At 45.8% G+C, this 18,303-nt stretch overlaps 1 protein-coding gene across 1 annotated transcript in view; it reads left to right on the top strand.

Moving 5' to 3' along the window:
- Positions 1–3,288: 3,288 nt before the first annotated feature.
- Positions 3,289–18,303, top strand: part of arhgap10 (Rho GTPase activating protein 10) — a 168,327-nt gene continuing 153,312 nt past the window's right edge. The window contains exon 1 of the mRNA XM_055646520.1: positions 3,289–3,893. Within this exon, the coding sequence (XP_055502495.1) occupies positions 3,740–3,893 (154 nt within the window). The 5' untranslated portion in view covers positions 3,289–3,739. The remainder of the gene's footprint in view (positions 3,894–18,303) is intronic.

The following is an 18,303-nucleotide window of genomic DNA, read 5'->3' on the forward strand; positions in this document are numbered from 1 at the left end:
AATCCAAATTCTTAGTAGGATCTTTAAAACAATATTATGTTTTTACAGTAGAGTGCTTGCATGCCCATTGATTATTTTGACTGCACTTTCCGCCTTTAAAAAAAAACAATGCACCCATTAAATTAACTAAATATTACATTTTTAAGTTTCCAAATTGAGTTATAGCACATATTTGTCGAGTTATTGCATTGTTTCCTGTATGTTCAGAATTAAACAGAGAAGATAATATGTAAAACAAAATCAATCAATAACCTGACTTAACTGTGTGCACATAAATGTTGAAGTGTTGAGGTAATAAATTCATATGGTGTCAATGACACAATGACTTCAGATGGTACTGTGAACACATCCAACATAAATTAAATTGATCCATAAAACCTATTATACCATTTAATGCTAAAAACCCACCGACATCTAACAAGAAAATGTTTATTAAGGAACATATTTTTTCAATTAAAAAAAAAATTTGTTTGATAAAATAAATCCTATCAGCAAGATCAATGAAGAAATAAATGTTTGAAACATTTATCTAATGTATTCTCATAGTGAAGTGCCTTTCCTGTAACAAGGACTAAGTGTCATTAAGCCATGAGAGAAACTTTGAAGTATTTATATCCTGAATCATGACCCAAAGAAGAAACTAACCCTGTCTTACATTTTCAAAATCTCCTCATGGGGAATTCATTGTGACTTCTATTGGAGTATTCTGGTCACATTTTTAGTGGGAATTCCTTCATCTGAAACATCATCTGCTAGACAGAAGGACCCAAAATGGTTGCAAGGCAAACTACATGACAGCCAGAAAAAGTAATCTTCCTGTGTAGTGCACTGAGAATAGTTTCTTAATTCAAGGTTATCATTGACTTGTTGGAATCATCTGGACTCATGTAACGAACGGGGTGGAAGATTGCAACCTTCACGTGGTCCACCCTGTTTCGACGAATGCAATCAACCCGGCATGCACAATCAAATAAGATCAAATAGAACAAGTTGTCCTACAACTTTAGGCTGTACGCAAGAAGAAGATGTAACAAACGACCTCATAGGAATCCGAGCAAGGAATTCTCTTATTCCTTTTAAAAAGCTCTAATTTTTACCACTGGAATTAGGGCCTGCCTAATTAAAGATAATAACATCAACAAACAGTCGATTGATTGACCAGAGAATTAAAATAATATAAAAAAAGTATTTCTGCAAATGTCACTAAAGGCCTCATTGTACCAACTCTAGGTGTCACCATTCTTAATTATTAGCTTACTATTGTCATGTGTACAGTGAAGCACTTTGTTTTTCATGCTATCCAAGCAAGCATACCAGGTAGTGCAAGCGAGAAAAGGTACAGATTGCAGAGTTTACAGCTACAGACAAAATGCAGATAAAAACAGTGAAAAAGCCACAAGAAGGTATGTCTATTGAAGATTCCGATAACAATGGGAAAGCAGCTGTTCTTGAATCTGGCGTTACGAGCTTTCAAGCTTTTGTATCTTCTGCTTGATGGGAAAGGGGAGAATGACTGGGGTATGAGTGTCCTTGATTATGTTTGTTGTTTTCCAGAAGCAGTGTGAGGTGTACAGGGAATCAATTGGAGTGAGATAGTTTGTGTGGGACTGGGCTGTATTCACAACTCCTTGCAATTTCTTGCGGTCTTGATCAGAGTGATTGCTATCCCAAGCTGTGAAGCATCTGTTAAGATGTTTGCACTCCAAACCCAGAAAAGTTGCCCCTGTGAATCATCTTTCCAAAGTTTCAATGCATTTGTCTCACTGTTTGTGTGGTATAATTGCCACCATTTTTAGTTCCATAGAAAATAGGCTGGAGTAGTTTGCAATTCGGCCCTAATCGAGCCATGTCAATATGATCCATTAGCTTACTGGTTCCAACTCAGTGGAATCCTCTACCTGCCTTCTCTCCATGTGCCCCTGATTCTCAATACCAACCCGAATGCACTTTCTATGCTTTGAGCAGTCTTGTACCTAGATTTCCCTGGAGTACTTGTTGCACTTTTACAAAAAAGTTTTCAACACATCCTTGAATCTTTCTTGCCATCCGCCTGCTAATTTCCCACAACAAGGTTTATGAATCTAGTGTTTAGAGATCTGGAACTGGCCTCCATGTTGCAAAATTGTATGATTGTATTCAAGGCAGTGCCCCAACAAGGTAAGAGCAAGAAACCATTGCAGTTAAATTGAGCTGGCTAACATATGTTTTTTAAGGAGATTGCAGGTACCCTGGAACCCAGAATTATGAGGTTACTGAACACTTGCACAATATTAATCAAAAATTCAAAACCTCTCATTTTGGTATTGGAGGTATTGCACATGGTGGGTTTGCATGCTGAAGAGATCAGAAAATAAAAGATGAGATACATATGCCGTTCATATCTCGACTACCATGCACTGTTACCATTACACCAATAGTCGGAAAACACTTTTCCTCTCGACCTGTCCGATTTGGGGGACCTTGCAATACTTAAAAAGTAGTTGATAGTTTTCCTTTTTAAATGTAGGTATTTTATGCTGTTCTATTAATCTGCACTTTATCTGCGTGCAGGTTTGCTACGTTTTGTAACACAACCAGTGATCAGAACGGCTCCCAGTTTGGTGCTTAATTGATTGCACCGACGAGGAGAGAACGCTCAACAAGACGGTAATGGGAAGAGGAGGGAAAATAGTACTCCACACTGGTGACCATATCCACTTAGGATGGACATGTCCCATTTAGTGAGGAAGTTGTCACAAAGTTATATAAATGGTGTGTGGACCCAACTGCATCGGGTTATCGAAAGTGCCATCACCACAGATATCAGATGCAGTTTCACCATGTACCACCGAGGCTCTCTACACCAAAATAAACGAATTCTCACAATTAACTATAACGACCACGGTTCTACAGCCACCGTGTTGTGTTTGGTGACCCTGACGCAGGCAGAAAATCCGACTTTTGAGTCCCTAACGAAAGCATCTCAATAATCCTGCGATTTTGAGACGTGGTAAATGCCGTTCAACTGAGAGCCGATGTTTTTAACATCATAAGAGCACATTAGTAAAAACGTCTTGTTTCCTTTGGTTCAGGTCGGACCCCGCCCTCTGTGAGGGAGCGCCCCCTTGGCCGAAAAAGTATGTAGCATTTTAATGTAGCATTCTTTACTTGCATCTCATTCGAGAGGTGCATTCAAAGAAAACAAAAGTCCAAACCAGTTGCTTTAAGTCATCGGCACTTCACTCAAGTCAATGTCAAATGAATTGCCCAATGAGTATTTAGCTGCCCACCCACCCACACTTTCCCTTAAAATCTCAGCACTAGTACATTGTTCGATAGTATCTCTGCTGTGTACTCTGGGGTGTGTTTTTTTTCTTGAGTTAAAGGTTGGTGTGGAGAGAAAGGGAGGTGCGGAGAGTGTAGACTCCGCCCTCCCCCGGGCTCTTGTCTTGTGTTCACTCTCACTGGCGGCGGGCAGCTGCAATCCCCGGGACACAAAGCCTCCTCAGCTCGGGATCTGCATCTCCCTTTCTCCCTCCCCGGAGCTGCACCTTAGTTTCTGCCCGTCTCCCCGTTCGCACCTTCTTGCAGAGAGGAGCACCTAGATTTTAGTTGGGTTTTTTTTTACCCCCCCGGGTTGGAGAGAGATTATCCTGATAGCAATTTAGGCGAGGTTGGAGATTTGCCTCGGTGGGACGACCACCCTTCTTTTACTCTCCTCCCTCCCTCCTTCCTTCACCTCCGTGAAAGGCGGGAAACCATGGGGCTGCAGCCTTTGGAGTTCAGCGACTGTTATGTGGAGAGCCCTCACTTTCGCGAGAGGCTGAGGGCGCACGAAGCCGAGCTGGAAAAGACCAACAAGTTCATCAAGGAGTTGCTGAAGGATGGGAAGGCGCTGGTGACAGCCACGAAAAGTAAGTGAGGCGCGGTGTCGAGGTGGCCGCGGCCTGCGGCGCCCGTCTGTGGAGGAGGAGGAGGAGGAGGCGGCGGCGGCTCAACCCCGGCCCCGTCGCCCACAAACTGGGGGCGATGTCAAGATGTTGTGGACTGAATGAAGTTTTCCCCCCTGGTCCCGCCGCCACCCTGCGGCCGCCTCGCGCCGAGCGGCGTGAAATCCGACCGTTTAAAGGGCGGAATGTCAACGTATTTTGAAAGTGAGCGGGTAGAAAGAAGCTCTCGCGCGGCAGCAAGAAGCGGTGATCGTTTCCTCACTCGTCTCCACGGTGTAGATGTTGCTGCTCCCCCACCCGCCCAACTACTTCCAGCCTATTTATTCATATCCTAATTCCGGATTCCGTGCTGGAAGAAAGTCGTCAAAAGTTCATCTCGAGCGCTCTCTGTAGCTGCAGACTGATTCCTGGGATGTCAGGACTTTAGCATTTAAGCATGTTAGCATTCATAGCAAAAGGATTTTGAGTATAGGAGCAGGGAGGTTCTACTGCAGTTGTACAGGGTCTTGGTGAGACCACACCTGGAGTATTGCATACAGTTTTGGTCTCCTAATCTGAGGAAAGACATTCTTGCCATAGAGGGAGTACAGAGATGGTTCACCAGACTGATTCCTGGGATGTCAGGACTTTAATATGAAGAAAGACTGGATAGACTCGGCTTGTACTCGCTGGAATTTAGAAGATTGAGGGGGGATCTTATAGAAACTTCTTAAGGGTTGGACAGGCTAGATGCAGGAAGATTGTTCCCAATGTTGGGGAAGTCCAGAACAAGGGGGTCACAGTTTAAGGATAAGAGGGAAGTCTTTTAGGACCGAGATGAGAAAAACATTTTTCACACAGAGAGTGGTGAATCTGTGAATTCTCTGCCACAGAAGGTAGTTGAGGCCAGTTCATTGGCTATATTTAAGAGGGAGTTAGATGTGGCCCTTGTGGCTAATGGGATCAGGGGGTATGGAGAGAAGGCATGTACAGGATACTGAGTTGGATGATCAGCCATGATCATCATATTGAATGGCGGTGCAGGCTCGAAGGGCCGAATGGCCTACTCCTGCACCTAATTTCTATGTTTCTATGATGGGAGGGAAGTGTCCCGGGTCTCACTGGGACCGTGAATCTCAAGGGAAAAGATCATGTTGCGGTGAAATATCGGGGGAAACTTGGGTGGGACGAGGACTGTCCACTGTTTGTAGCAAGAGGGTTGCGGTTAAGTTTGTGAAATGATATGAAACAACAATAGGAAAGGTAAATAAATATTTAATGGCGTCGTCAGCGGCACTGTGATTCCTCCAGTACCTCTCTCAACATTATCACCCTGTCCCTAAATTGGATTTATTTATTTAGACCATTTGTATTTCTTTATTCTCCAATAACTATTTCGTAATTTGCTGTTTGATTTTCTTCTCCCTGCAAAGCAGATTCTATAATATTTGAAAAATGTTTCGTATAAATGTTGCTCGTTATTTTAAACAACAAAGGAATATTGGTCAATTATGACAATAGTACTGATGCCAGGTCAATTTATATACAATAAATTATAAATCGGGTAACTTTTTTTTCTCAGAAGTAATTTGTTCATGATGATTCCTGCTAACCACCCCTATTTCCCAGTGAAAAGTTACATTTTGTTATTTCTCCAATTCTAAACTATAGATAATTCCTTATAATGCCATCTTCTTTAATTTGTTGCTAATTTTTAATTGAGTTTAATTCAATGAATCTGTTTGGGATAATTGTTATATCTGTTAAATAAGATATAGCGAATGCCAAAGATAGACACAAAATGCTTGAGTAACTCAGCGGGACAGGCAGCCTCTGGATAGAAGGAATTGGGCCGAGATCCTTCTTCAGACTGAGTCAGGGGTGAGGGAGATACAGTGATAAGGAAGTGTTAGGTGTGAAAACGAGACAAGGAGATAGAGATCAAGGACCACATGGAATAGGTAACTGTTTGCTAGGAGAAGGTAAGAACTAAGCAGAGATAAAATGTAAACTTGGACAGACCAGTCGGAAAACATGGAAGAGGAGAGGGATGGAGAGAGATGGAAGGTTAGGGTTACTTGAAGTTAGAGGTCAATATTCATGCCACTGAAATAAGTAAAATAAGGTGTTGTTCCTACAATTTGCGCTTGGCCCCAGGGGGAATAGTGTTTAGCAACCAGGAGATCAGGTAGGTTTAGACAGACTTAGCAGAGGTGTTCAGCAAAACGATCGCCGGGCCTGCTCTTGATCTTGTCAATATGTAAGAGTCCACATCTGGAACAGCGGATACAGTAGATGAGGTTGGAGGAGGTGCAAGAGCCTCACCTGAAAAGACTGTTGGGGACCTTGGATGGAGTTTGAAGGGGGGAAGTGCAGGGACAAGTGTTGCATCTCCTACGGTTGTAGGGCGAAGTACCTAGGGAAGGGATGGTTTGGGTGGGAAGGGATGAGTTAACCAGGGATGTTGCAGAGGGAAGAGTCTCTGTGGAAACCGGAAAGGGGTGGAGTTGGGAAGATGTGGCTAGTGGTGGGATCCCATTGGAAGTGGTGAAAATGCTGGAGGATTATGTGCTGTATGCAACGGCTGATGGGGTGAAAGATGAGGACTAGGGGACTCTGTCCCCCGTTGCGACTGGGTGGAGGGGGAGCAAGAGCGGAGCTGCGGTGTATCAAGGAGACTCTAGTGAGGGCCTCAACTATGATGAAAGAGGGAAACTCCCGATCCCTAAAGAATGAGGACATCACAGATGTCCTGGTGTGGAACACCTCATCTTGGGCACGGATGCGGTGTAGACGGAGGAATTGAGATTAGAGGGATAGTCTACAGGAAGCAGGGTGGGAAGAAGTGTAGTCTAGATAGCTGTGGGAATCGGTAGGTTTATAATAAAGAGGTCAGACAGCCGGTGATAAAATCTGAAATTGTCTGTGAGATTGCCTGGTGCTCATCCAAGGGATCATGGTCCAAGGATAAGTAGGAGGAGGTGTCTGAGATATATTGGCTCCGTATTGCCATATTGTTTTTCGCCTTTGATTTGCAATGAGCACTAAAGGAAAAGGATCAAATCATTCCTTAAGTGTTTCTGCATTTTCAAAAGTCTTGAAATTGTTAATACTGTCCAATGTGTACATTTATGGTTCATTTATTGCACAAATGCATTAGTTATTCTTAATCGGAGTACACTTCACGATCAGCAAAAGTTTTTTTTAATTTAAACATCACATTACAGGTAACATCACAATTAATTTTAGATTTACATAATTGTTTTATGAAAGGAACAATGTTCGCTGAGATCTGTGCTGCCTATTGTTCTTGCAAATACTACTCCAGTTGGATTTAAGATTCATTTCTGGGAAGGGGTTGCAAAAGAAGTGATTGGTTCAGGAATCTTGTTGCCATGGCGAAGAAGCTGTTCTTAAGCCTGGATGTCCAAGCGTTAAAATTCCTGACCTTCTGAAAGGTAAAAGGGAATGGCCTGGGTGACAGGAAGTGACAAGCCTGGGGTAAACTGGGCTTGGTTCACCACTCTACAGATTCAGGCAGTTAAGAGCAAAACATTTGTCATATCACGCTAAGGAACATCCTGTTAAAATACTTGTCATAGCATCATTGAAGTCTGTGTATTTGCCAAATATTCTCGGAATCCTGCATTAGCATGAGGAGACGAGGTTAGTTTGATGCCAAGGAACTTGAAGCTGGTCATCATCTCTACAGCAGATCCATTGTAGATTTGTGTTCATTCCCCTGCTTCCTTTGGTCAGTTATCAATTCTATTGTCTTGCTGCCATTGAGGACTAGATTGTTATTCTGACACCTTGACACAAAGTTCTCAATCTCTTTCCTGCACTTTGTCTCATTATTGCTGATCTGGCACACAAGTGATATTAAGGATGAACTTAATGATAGAGTTGGCGTTGTACACTTGGCCACATGGTTTTGGACATATGGGGAGATGCGCAAGGAATTGCGCACACAAAGTTACAGAAGTATTGAGGGTTTATTTTGAAGCACGCTGTTTTGCAAACTGAAAATAACTAGCATTATCATCATCAGTATTTTGCAATTCTGAAATTTTTATTTGTGGAGGAATTGATAGTGCATTGATTCTGATGCTGCCTATAACCTAGATACCCACATCTCACGAGGCCAGTTGGAAGGTTTTAAAATTTAGTTTATCAAATTTTAGTTAATCAAATATTCTGCAATAAAAGGTAGTAATGGTGGCTACCGAATTTACTGATAATGCGTGTAGAAGTTCAATGGCACCAGATCAAGGAACCAGGAGTGAATTGATGTGCCACTCGTGGTCAATGTGTAACTTCCCTGTACAGGGCCTTAGTGAGACCACGCCTGGAGTATTGTGTGTATTTTTGGTCTCCAAATTTGAGGAAGGCCATTCTTGCTATTGAGGGAGTGCAGCATTGGTTCACAAGGTTAATCTGCGGGATGGTGGGACTATCATATGTTGATAGAATTGTATTGTATTCAATTTATTGTCATTATCTCATATTAGAGACAACGAAATGGAGCAGCTGGGCTTGTACACTCTGGAATTTAGAAGGATGAGAGGGAATCTTGTTGAAACATATACGATTGTTAAGGGATTGGACACGCTAGAGGCAGGAAACATGTTCCCAATGTTGGGGAAATCCAGAACCAAGGGCCACAGTTTAAGAATTAGGAGTAGGCCATTTAGAACGGAGATGAGGAAAAACGTTTTCACCTAGAATGTTGTGAATCTGTTGAATTCCCTGCATTAGGCGGCAGTGGAGGCCAATTCTCTGAATGCTTTCAAGAGAGAGTTAGATAGAGCTCTTAAAGATAGCAGTCAGGGGATATGGAGAGAAGGCAGGAACGAGGTATTGATTGTGGAACTTCTTCTTGCGTATGGGATGCACAGCCTAAAGTTGTAGGACAACTTGTTCTATTTGATCTTATTTGATTGTGCATGCCGGGTTGATTGCACTTGTCGAAACAGGGCGGACCACGTGAAGGTTGCAATCTTCCACCCCTGATTTGTGGATGATCAGCCATGATCATATTGAATGGCTCGAAGGGGCGAATGGCCTACTCCTGCAACTATTGTCCATTGCTACGGCTACCATGCAACAGGTGACTAGGGAAAACCTGCTTGACCTCAAACATAACAATATACTTACCACAGATGCATCTATCCATGATCATTTGGGTGATAGTGGTCACTGCAGTCTGTGTCGAGATAAAGTGCCATTTTTGTAGAATATGTTTTCCATCAGCAAACCAAATCTAGTTTCTTCCCGTGTTATCAGGTTCCATAAGCTAGGGTACTGTCTGATTCATCTTTAACCCATTGCGGACATTAAATGCACTACAATGCTGAGAATTATATTCTACTCTCTGCATCTTCCCCTGCTCCATCTATTTGACTTGAGTTTGACATGATTGTTTTCAAGTATGATATATGTGATCTGTTTGGATAGTATGCAAAGCAAAGCTTTTCACTGTACCTTGCTACACATGACAAAAATAATGAATCTAAATCTAAATTTGGCATCTGCGCTTTGAACAAGACTTGGACAATATTCAATACTGGCTCGTGATGTGGCAATTAAATGTTGTCCCAAACAATTGCCAGGAAATTCCTATTTTCCATCTATGTTTAATGGAATACCATTTGATGATTTTGCTGTTTAAATTATTAATTTATGGAATATTGTCATTGCTGATGGTATTTGTATTCAGCCATCTGCCCTCCCTTTCATCAGTGTGAAGAAGGGTTCCTAAACAAAAGGTTCTGCACAAATGCTGCATGAAACACTGTGTTCCCCCAGCAGTCTGTTTGTTCTTCATGATTCCAGCCTCTGCAGTCTCTTGCATCTCCAAACCAATAACATATTCACCTTCCTGGAGAAACGCTACAGAGCTGTAATGATGCTGGGAGATAGACAAAAATGCTGGAGAAACTCAGCGGGCGAGGCAGCATCTATGGAGCGAAGGAAATAGCAACGTTTCGGGTTGAAACCCTTCTTCATTGATATGGGGGGGGGGGGGGGGGGAGAAAAAAGCTGAAGTGCACGTGCAAAGTTATCTTTGAGTTGTTGTGACAACTTTTATCTTATTCCTTTTTTAAATATTGAACTTTTAGATCCAGGTTTTTACTTGGATTAAAGTGTGCAAATGTATTTTGAAAGAGCGCTCAATTTCTAATTGTTTTGCTACAGATACAGTTCTATTGCTGACACATTTGGAAACAGCTGCTTTAGATTAGTAGCATGGACTAGAAGTGGGTGTGAATGCTGCACAAATACAGTCATTTTGAATTCTGTGTTGGCAGATCAAGTGAAGTATGGGTTAGTGCAACAGCCGTAAAATACAAGCGCCTGTGTTATAGACAGGAAATGTGCGGGTTTTAATGGTGCCGTGGTAAATGACACCCAAACTAGTTTGACAAGCTCAAACAATGGGTGAAGAAATAATAAGAAAATGTTGGGCCTTGACACTTGGCAACTGAAGGTTGATATAGACTTTGTGGTAAATTGGAAAAGAATCATTGTATCCGAGCAGGTGAGGTCTTTGATGATTTATGGGTGTGGTAAAAACCATCAATGCATTATATAATTTTCTTGAGTAAATGGGAAGGTTATTTGTAATCTGTACTTGATTCTGTGGTACAATATTAAAAACTAATTTTGATTTCATTATATCGAAATAGAGAAATTTGAAGGAACATTGAAAAGGAATTTTTGTCTGACTTCCAAAACTTGCATAAGTAAAGATTGGCTGTTAAAGAGGTTTCAGAATCGTATGAATAATTTAACACGAGGAATCAAATAATAACACGAGGAATCGAATATAGGAGCAAAGAGGTCCTTCTGCAGTTGTATACAGCCCTCATGAGACCACACCTGGAGTATTGTGTGCAGTTTTGGTCCCCTAATTTGAGGAAGGACATTCTTGCTATTGAGGGAGTGCAGTATAGGTTTACAAGGTCAATTCCCGGGATGGCGGGACTGTCATATGCTGAGAGAATGGAGCAGCTGGGCTTGTACACTCTGGAGTTTAGAAGGATGAGAGGTTATCTCATTGCAACATTTAAGATTGTTAAGGGCTTGGACATGCTAGAGGCAGGAAACATCTTCCCGATGTTGGGGGAGTCAAAACCAGGGGGCCACAGTTTAAGAATAAGGAGTAAGCCATTTAGAACGGAGACGAGGAAACACTTTTTCTCACAGAGAGTGGTGAGTCTGTGGAATTCTCTGCCTCAGAGGGGGGTGGAGGCAGGTTCTCTGGATACTTTCAAGAGAGAGCTAGATAAGATTCTTAAAAATAGCAGAGTCGGGATATGGGGAGAAGGCAGGAACGGGGTACTGATTGTGGATGATCAACCATGATCACATTGAATGGCGGTGCTGGCTCGAAGGGCAAAATGGCCTACTCCTGCACGTATTGTCTATTAAGCTAATTGTTTATTTGCATATTAAAACAATTTCCCACAAGACCAGCATTTAATCCCCTCTCTTAGTTAGCATTCAAAAGGTACAGATTGTGATCAGCATTCTTGAACTAAGAAACCTTTCCAATTGCAGAATTTAAGCCGAAGAGTAATAGAAGGAATAGAAATCTCAGATCTTGTTCAGGTGTGCGAGTGGACTAAAGTGAGTTAAATTCAGATAAGTGTGACCTGCTGCATTTCGGGACATTGGATCAGGGCAGGACTTTCGTAGTGAATGGTAGGGCCTCGGGGTGTTGGAGGGCAGAGGGAAAAAATGCAGAGAAGAATTACGATGATATTGCCAAGATTAGGGCCTGAGCTACTGGGAGACGTTGGGCAGGCTAGGAATTCATTCCTTGGTGCACAAGATATTGCAGAGGTGCATAAAATCATGAAGGGAATAGATGGAGTGAATGCAGTGTCTTCCCAAGGTGGGAGAATCTAGAACCAGAGGATATTGGTTTGAGGTGAGAGGGACAAGATTTAATAGGAACCTGAAGGACAACCTTTTCACTCAGCATAGGTTGGTGTATAGAATGAGCTGGCAGTTGATGCAGTCTTTAATGGACAGGATATGTAGGAAGGAACTGTAGATGCTGGTTTATACCGATGATCCTCAATTTGAAGAAGGTTCTTGACACAAAACTTCACCTATTCCTTTTCTCCAGAGATGCTGCCAGAATTACCCCAGGATTTTATACCTATCTTCAGCATCTAATAGATGTTTGGACGTATGTGAATAGGAAAGGACTGGAGGGAAATGGGACCAGCTTGGGGCATGTTGGTTGGGATGCATGGGGTAATGGGCCTGTTTTCGTGCTGTATTGTTGTATGAGTTTGTGTCTGAGGAACTTATTACACCATGGTAAGAAAACCGATTGTTGGCACAGAGAATGGAACGAGAAATTGTAATGGGTTTTAGAGGAAAAACTGGACATTTTCTGGTAACAAATTTGGGGGACATTGGTCTCTGTATGGTGTTTACATAATAGTTGTCAGTAATTCAGAATGCAGATCTAATGTTATCAAGACCCGAGTTGAAATCTAACCGTTACTACTCCAAAATTTAATTTCAACTAACAATAATCTGAACCTTTTGAAAACAAAATAGTTAATGGCGATGATGACCATAATATACCCATCTAATTCAGGGCAGGAAATGTAGCCTAAAGGTGACTCCAGATCTTTCAGAGTGATTGACTATTAAATAGACTCTAGATTGGCTTAGCAAGCCAGTCAGTCTGAAGAAGGGTTTCTGCATGGTGAGGCATGGAAAACACCAGAAGGTTCACAAGGAGCAGAGGCCAGAAGGGGGTGGCAAGCGCAAAAAAACCTCCAAAAAATGGTCTCTCTCCCTGATGGAAGGCAGCAACCTCTCCTCGTCGTCGGAGGATGAGGCAACCGGGAAACCCCACAAGAAGAAAACCGGGGAGGAAAGGAGAAGGTCCTTGCCGATTGTTCACCTGCACCAGGAGACCGAGAGCAGAGCAGCGGTCGAGGGGTCCCAGCCCCAGGACATCGGGAGCAGAGCAGCGGTCGAGGGGCTCCAGCCCCAGGACATCGGGAGCAGTACAGCAGCCGTTGGGCCCCAGGCCCTGGAGACCGGGATCATCGCAGCAGTCGGTGGGGCCAAGCTCCAGGGCATCGGGAGCAGTGCAGTGGCCGTTGGGCCCCAGCTCCGGGAAACCGGGAGCATTGTAGAGGCCAATGGGCCCCAGCTCCGGGCAACCGGGAGCTTTGTAGCGGCCGATGGGCCCCAGCTCCGGGCAACCGGGAGCAGTGCAGCGGCCAATGGGCCCCAGCTCCGGGCAACCGGGAGCAGTAAGTTAGTCACCGTGCCCCAACCACGAAAGACGGGGGAAGCGGCGCACCCAGAAGGGGGTAAAACGAGCAGCCCCCCCCCAACGACACCTCTGGTTACGACACAGGAAACCCAACTCGTTGAGGAGGGCGGGTACCTGAGCCGAGGACAGATGCGCCAATTCGCTGAAGCGGTGGGCATGAGGAAACAGGAAAGTGGTCAGTGACTCTAATGGAGCTGAAACTGGCATCCTTAAACGTGCGCAGTGTGAAGAGCACTGCGCGATGTGTTAATGCCTTACAGTACCTGGCCAAGGTCAAGGCAGATGTGACTTTTCTGCAAGAGTGCGGGTTGCCACACCTCCGCTGCTATCGGAGGTGGTCGCGATGGTGGCCCCACGGACTGTCGGTGTGGTCGGGGGGCAATGACTGTCGTGCTTCCGGCCTGGGGATCTTGCTGCGGGGAGGGAACTTCGCCATCACTGAGGTCAGGGAGGTGGTTGCGGGGCGTCTCCTCGTGGTGGATGTTATGTACCGTGGTTCTCCGCTCCGGCTGATAAATGTGTATGCCCCACCCGTGCGGAGCGAGCGGCTGGCCGTTCTCCAGCAGCTCCCAGTGCTGTTGGCCACGTCCCGGCAGCTCGTTCTGGCCGGTGACTTCAACTGCATCATTGATGCGGCTGGACGATCCGGCAGTGCCGACAACAGACTGGACATCACGTCCAAGTTCCTGATGGAAACGGTAAAAGACGCAAAGCTGCACGACGCCTTCAGCGACCCTGCAGGCGGGTCACAGCCGCGGTTCACCTGGTCGAGATCGGACGGTTCAGCCCGATCCCGGATAGACTTTGTCTTCACCACGAAGGCCGTCACGGTGAGACACACCGACCTCACGCCGGTGTTCTTCTCTGACCACTGCCTCCTTCAGGCTTCCTGTCACCTACAGGAGGACCGGAAGGCAGGCAGAGGGACATGGAAGTTAAACGTGAAGCTGTTGACCCCAGAGAACGTTGAGGAGCTAAAGAGGGACTACGCATGTTGGAGAACGGTGAGGCCCCTCTTTGACTCCCCGACACTCTGGTGGGAAGCAACCAAGGAGAACATTAAGAGGTTCTTCATAGCCAAAGGGGTTCAGAAAGCAAGACAGAGTCAGAGGGAATTGTGTCAACTCCAGACAGATTTGCAACAACTGCTCCTTCTGCAGTCGAGGGGGGTGGATGTGAGGGAGGAACTTAGAGAGGTGAAGGACCGGCAAGCTCGGCTCTTTACCTCTGAATCCTCCAAGATCATCTTCCGATCTAGGGTCCGCCATGTGGAGCAGGATGAGACGTGCTCACGTTTCTTCTTCCATAAGGTTCACAGGGGGAGCTCTGTGATCAACAGCCTTAGGGAGGAGGACGGCTCGGTAGCATCCTCGCAGACAGACATGCTGAGGGTCTGCAAATCCTTTTACACGGAATTGTATGACAGAAAGGCCACAGACAGCACCGCCTCCCAGAACTTCCTGTCCTCTATCACGGAGGTCTTGGAGGACAGCAAGCGGGAGAGTCTGGACCAACCACTGACCCTAGAGGAGCTGACTGGCTCCATCCGCTCCTTTGACTCGAGTAAAACTCCCGGAAGCGATGGCTTACCGGCTGAGTTGTACTCGGCTCTGTGGGACTGGGTGGGCCCGGACCTGCTGGAAGTGTACAACGACATGCTTCTAGCAGGCAGCATGTCAGACTCCATGAGGAAAGGCAGCATTACCCTAATCTACAAGCAGAAGGGGGAGAGGAAGGATATAAAGAATTGGAGACCCATAACATTGTTGAATGTAGACTACAAGATCCTGTCTAAGGCCATCGCCAACCGGGTCAAGTCTGCTCTGGGACGGGTAATCCACCCGGACCAAACCTGTGCTGTACCTGGCAGGAAAATCTCAGACAGCCTAGCGCTGCTGAGAGATACCATTGCCTACGTGCAGGACAGACGGGTGGATGCCTGCCTAGTCAGCTTGGACCAGGAGAAGGCCTTCGACAGGATATCGCACACGTACATGAGGGACGTGCTCTCTAAAATGGGTTTTGGGGAGGGAATCCGAAATTGGATCAAACTGCTCTACACCAATATCAGTAGTGCAGTCCAAATCAATGGGTGGGAATCAGACAGTTTCCCTGTAAGGTCTGGAGTCAGGCAGGGTTGCCCTCTCTCTCCTGTCTTGTTTGTCTGCTGTATTGAACCTTTTGCCGAGTCCATCAGGAAGGATGCGAGCATAAGAGGAGTGACATTGCCAGGCAGTGGAGGCATTCAAGTAAAGACCTCCCTGTACATGGACGATGTCGCCGTCTTCTGCTCGGATCCAAGGTCGGTCCGCAGATTGATCAGCATCTGCGACCAGTTTGAGTCGGCCACGGGAGCCAGGGTGAACCGCAGGAAGAGCGAGGCCATGCTCTTTGGCAACTGGCCCGACCGATCTTCCATCCCCTTCACCATCAAGCCTGACTTCTTGAAGGTGCTGGGGATCTGGTTCGGGGGGGCTGAGGCGAGTAACAAGAATTGGCTGGAGCGGATAGCCAAGGTGGGGAGGAAGCTGGAGCTGTGGAGGCAACGCTCCCTCTCCATAACTGGAAAAAATTTGGTCATCAGGTGTGAGGTGCTCTCGGGTTTGCTGTACTTGGCACAAGTGTGGCCTGTCCCTCCCTCCTACGCCACGGGGATCACCCGGGCCGTCTTCCAGTTCATCTGGGGGTCGAGGATGGACCGGGTGCGACGGGTCACAATGTACAAGTCGGCAGACAACGGGGGTAAAAGCGTGCCCAACGTCGCCCTCACCCTGATGGCCACCTTTGTGTGTGGCTGCATCAGGCGGAGTGTAGAGCCAAGGCACGTGGGCACTAAGTGTCATTACCTGCTGAGGTTCTACCTGTCCCCGGTGTTGCGAAGGATGGGCCTGGCGCAGATGCCACGCAATGTGCCAGTCAGCTGGACATTGCCGCCCCATCTGTCGTCTGTGGAAAGCTTCTTCCGGACCAACACCTTTGACCACAAGTCCATCGGACAGTGGTCAGCACGGAATGTCCTGCAGGCACTGCAGGGAAAGGACTCGATGGATCCGGTGGCGTGGTTCCCAGAGCAGACTGCCCAGCTTGTCTGGCAAAATGCCTCATCGCCAGAACTCACCAACAAGCACCAAGACCTGGCTTGGCTGGCGGTGAGGGGAGCCCTCCCAGTTAGATCCTTCCTGCACCGTCGGAACCTCACCACCAGCTCACGCTGCCCCCGGGACGGTTGCGGTGGAGAGGAGACGGTTGCCCACCTCTTTGCAGAGTGTGGGTTTGCAAAAAAGAGTCTGGAGAGGTATGCAAGGGTCCCTGGAACGATTTATCCCGAACAGCTCCGTCACAGAGGACTCTGTGATCTACGGACTGTTCCCAGGGACACATTCAGAGACTGACATCGAGTGCTGCTGGAGGGTCATCAACTCGGTCAAAGACGCTCTTTGGTCTGCCCGAGCGTTGCTCACCACCCAGCAGAGCGAGATGTCCGTCAGGGAATGTTGCCGACTGGCCCACTGCAGACTGCAGGAGTACGTGCTAAGGGACTCGCTGAAGCTTGGTGCAGCCAACGCCAAGGCTCGGTGGGGGAGGACCACAGTCTAGGGTCCTTCCGCTGCTGGACATGGGGGGCACGGTATGGTGGAGACGCCCCTCAAATTAAATTAAGGGAAGGTATCCCACGCCAGGGGGCCACAGAGTGGCACGGGTGGGGGACTGTTTGGTGAAATTTGAAAAATGTAAAAAAAATTGTACTGAAAACTGGAAAAAAAAAAAAAAAAAAAAAAAACTTGTATAGTCTCCGAAAATGTCGGATGAATTTTGTTTGTTTGAATGGTTCAGGAATTGTATATATTTATCAATGAATAAAGTCTATTTTGAAATAAAAAAAAAAAAAAAAAAAAAAAAAAAAAAAAAAAGGGTTTCTGCCCGAAACGTCACCTATTTCCTTCGTTCCATAGATGCTGCTGCACCCGCTGAGTTTCTCCAGCATTTTTGTGTACCTTTCAGGTAAATTAGATATGGGCAATAAATGGTAGTTTTACCTGGTATGCCCAGATCCCAAGGAACAAATAAAGAAGAGTAAATCTCATGCGAATACAGTGGCTAGTTGAGCAGAATTGATTGCAAGTCTCTCCTGTCTGAAATTATTCCTGGTATATGTTGTAAAGTATCAAACTAATTGGACTGTATATATCAAAATGTACGTTCAGGAATTGTATATATTTATCAATGAATAAAGTCTATTTTGAAATAAAAAAAAAAAAAAAAAAAAAAAAAAAAAAAAAGGGTTTCTGCCCGAAACGTCACCTATTTCCTTCGTTCCATAGATGCTGCTGCACCCGCTGAGTTTCTCCAGCATTTTTGTGTACCTTTCAGGTAAATTAGAAATGGGCAATAAATGGTAGTTTTACCTGGTATGCCCAGATCCCAAGGAACAAATAAAGAAGAGTAAATCTCATGCGAATACAGTGGCTAGTTGAGCAGAATTGATTGCAAGTCTCTCCTGTCTGAAATTATTCCTGGTATATGTTGTAAAGTATCAAACTAATTGGACTGTATATATCAAAATGTACAAGAAGGGTCTGTACAACAACTCCAAAATTAACTCCAATATTACTCAAACCACGTGACCCCAGCTCTGCCCCACCCACACTACAGTCCTCATACCTCCCTCCTCCATGACCAACCACCACCCCCCCACCACACATCGCCTTGGCCTCAGTTCACTCACCTGCCTTCCTCCGGCCCCAAACTCCATCCCTGCCGTGTGTTTACCATCCCCCCCTGACCTCCTCTCAGATACCGAACGGTCTGTCCTCAGCAGAGGCCTCGCCTTTGTCCCCCTCCGTCCCCACCTCAATGAGTTCCGCGCCCACCACGATTTGGAGCCCCCTATTGATGATCCCTTCCCCCATCTCCAACGGACCCCCTCCCCTTTGAACCCCCCCCCCCCTCATGGCCATCTTCTGGCTTTAGACCTTTTTATTTTAAACTGCCGGCGGGACATCAACCGCCTCAGCTTCTCTACTCCCCTGTCTCACTCTAACCTCTCTCCCCTTGAACGTACAGCCATCCACTCACTCCGCG

This window comes from Leucoraja erinacea, chromosome 1 (assembly GCF_028641065.1).
Source record: "Leucoraja erinacea ecotype New England chromosome 1, Leri_hhj_1, whole genome shotgun sequence".
Classification (NCBI taxonomy): Eukaryota; Metazoa; Chordata; class Chondrichthyes; order Rajiformes; family Rajidae; genus Leucoraja; species Leucoraja erinaceus.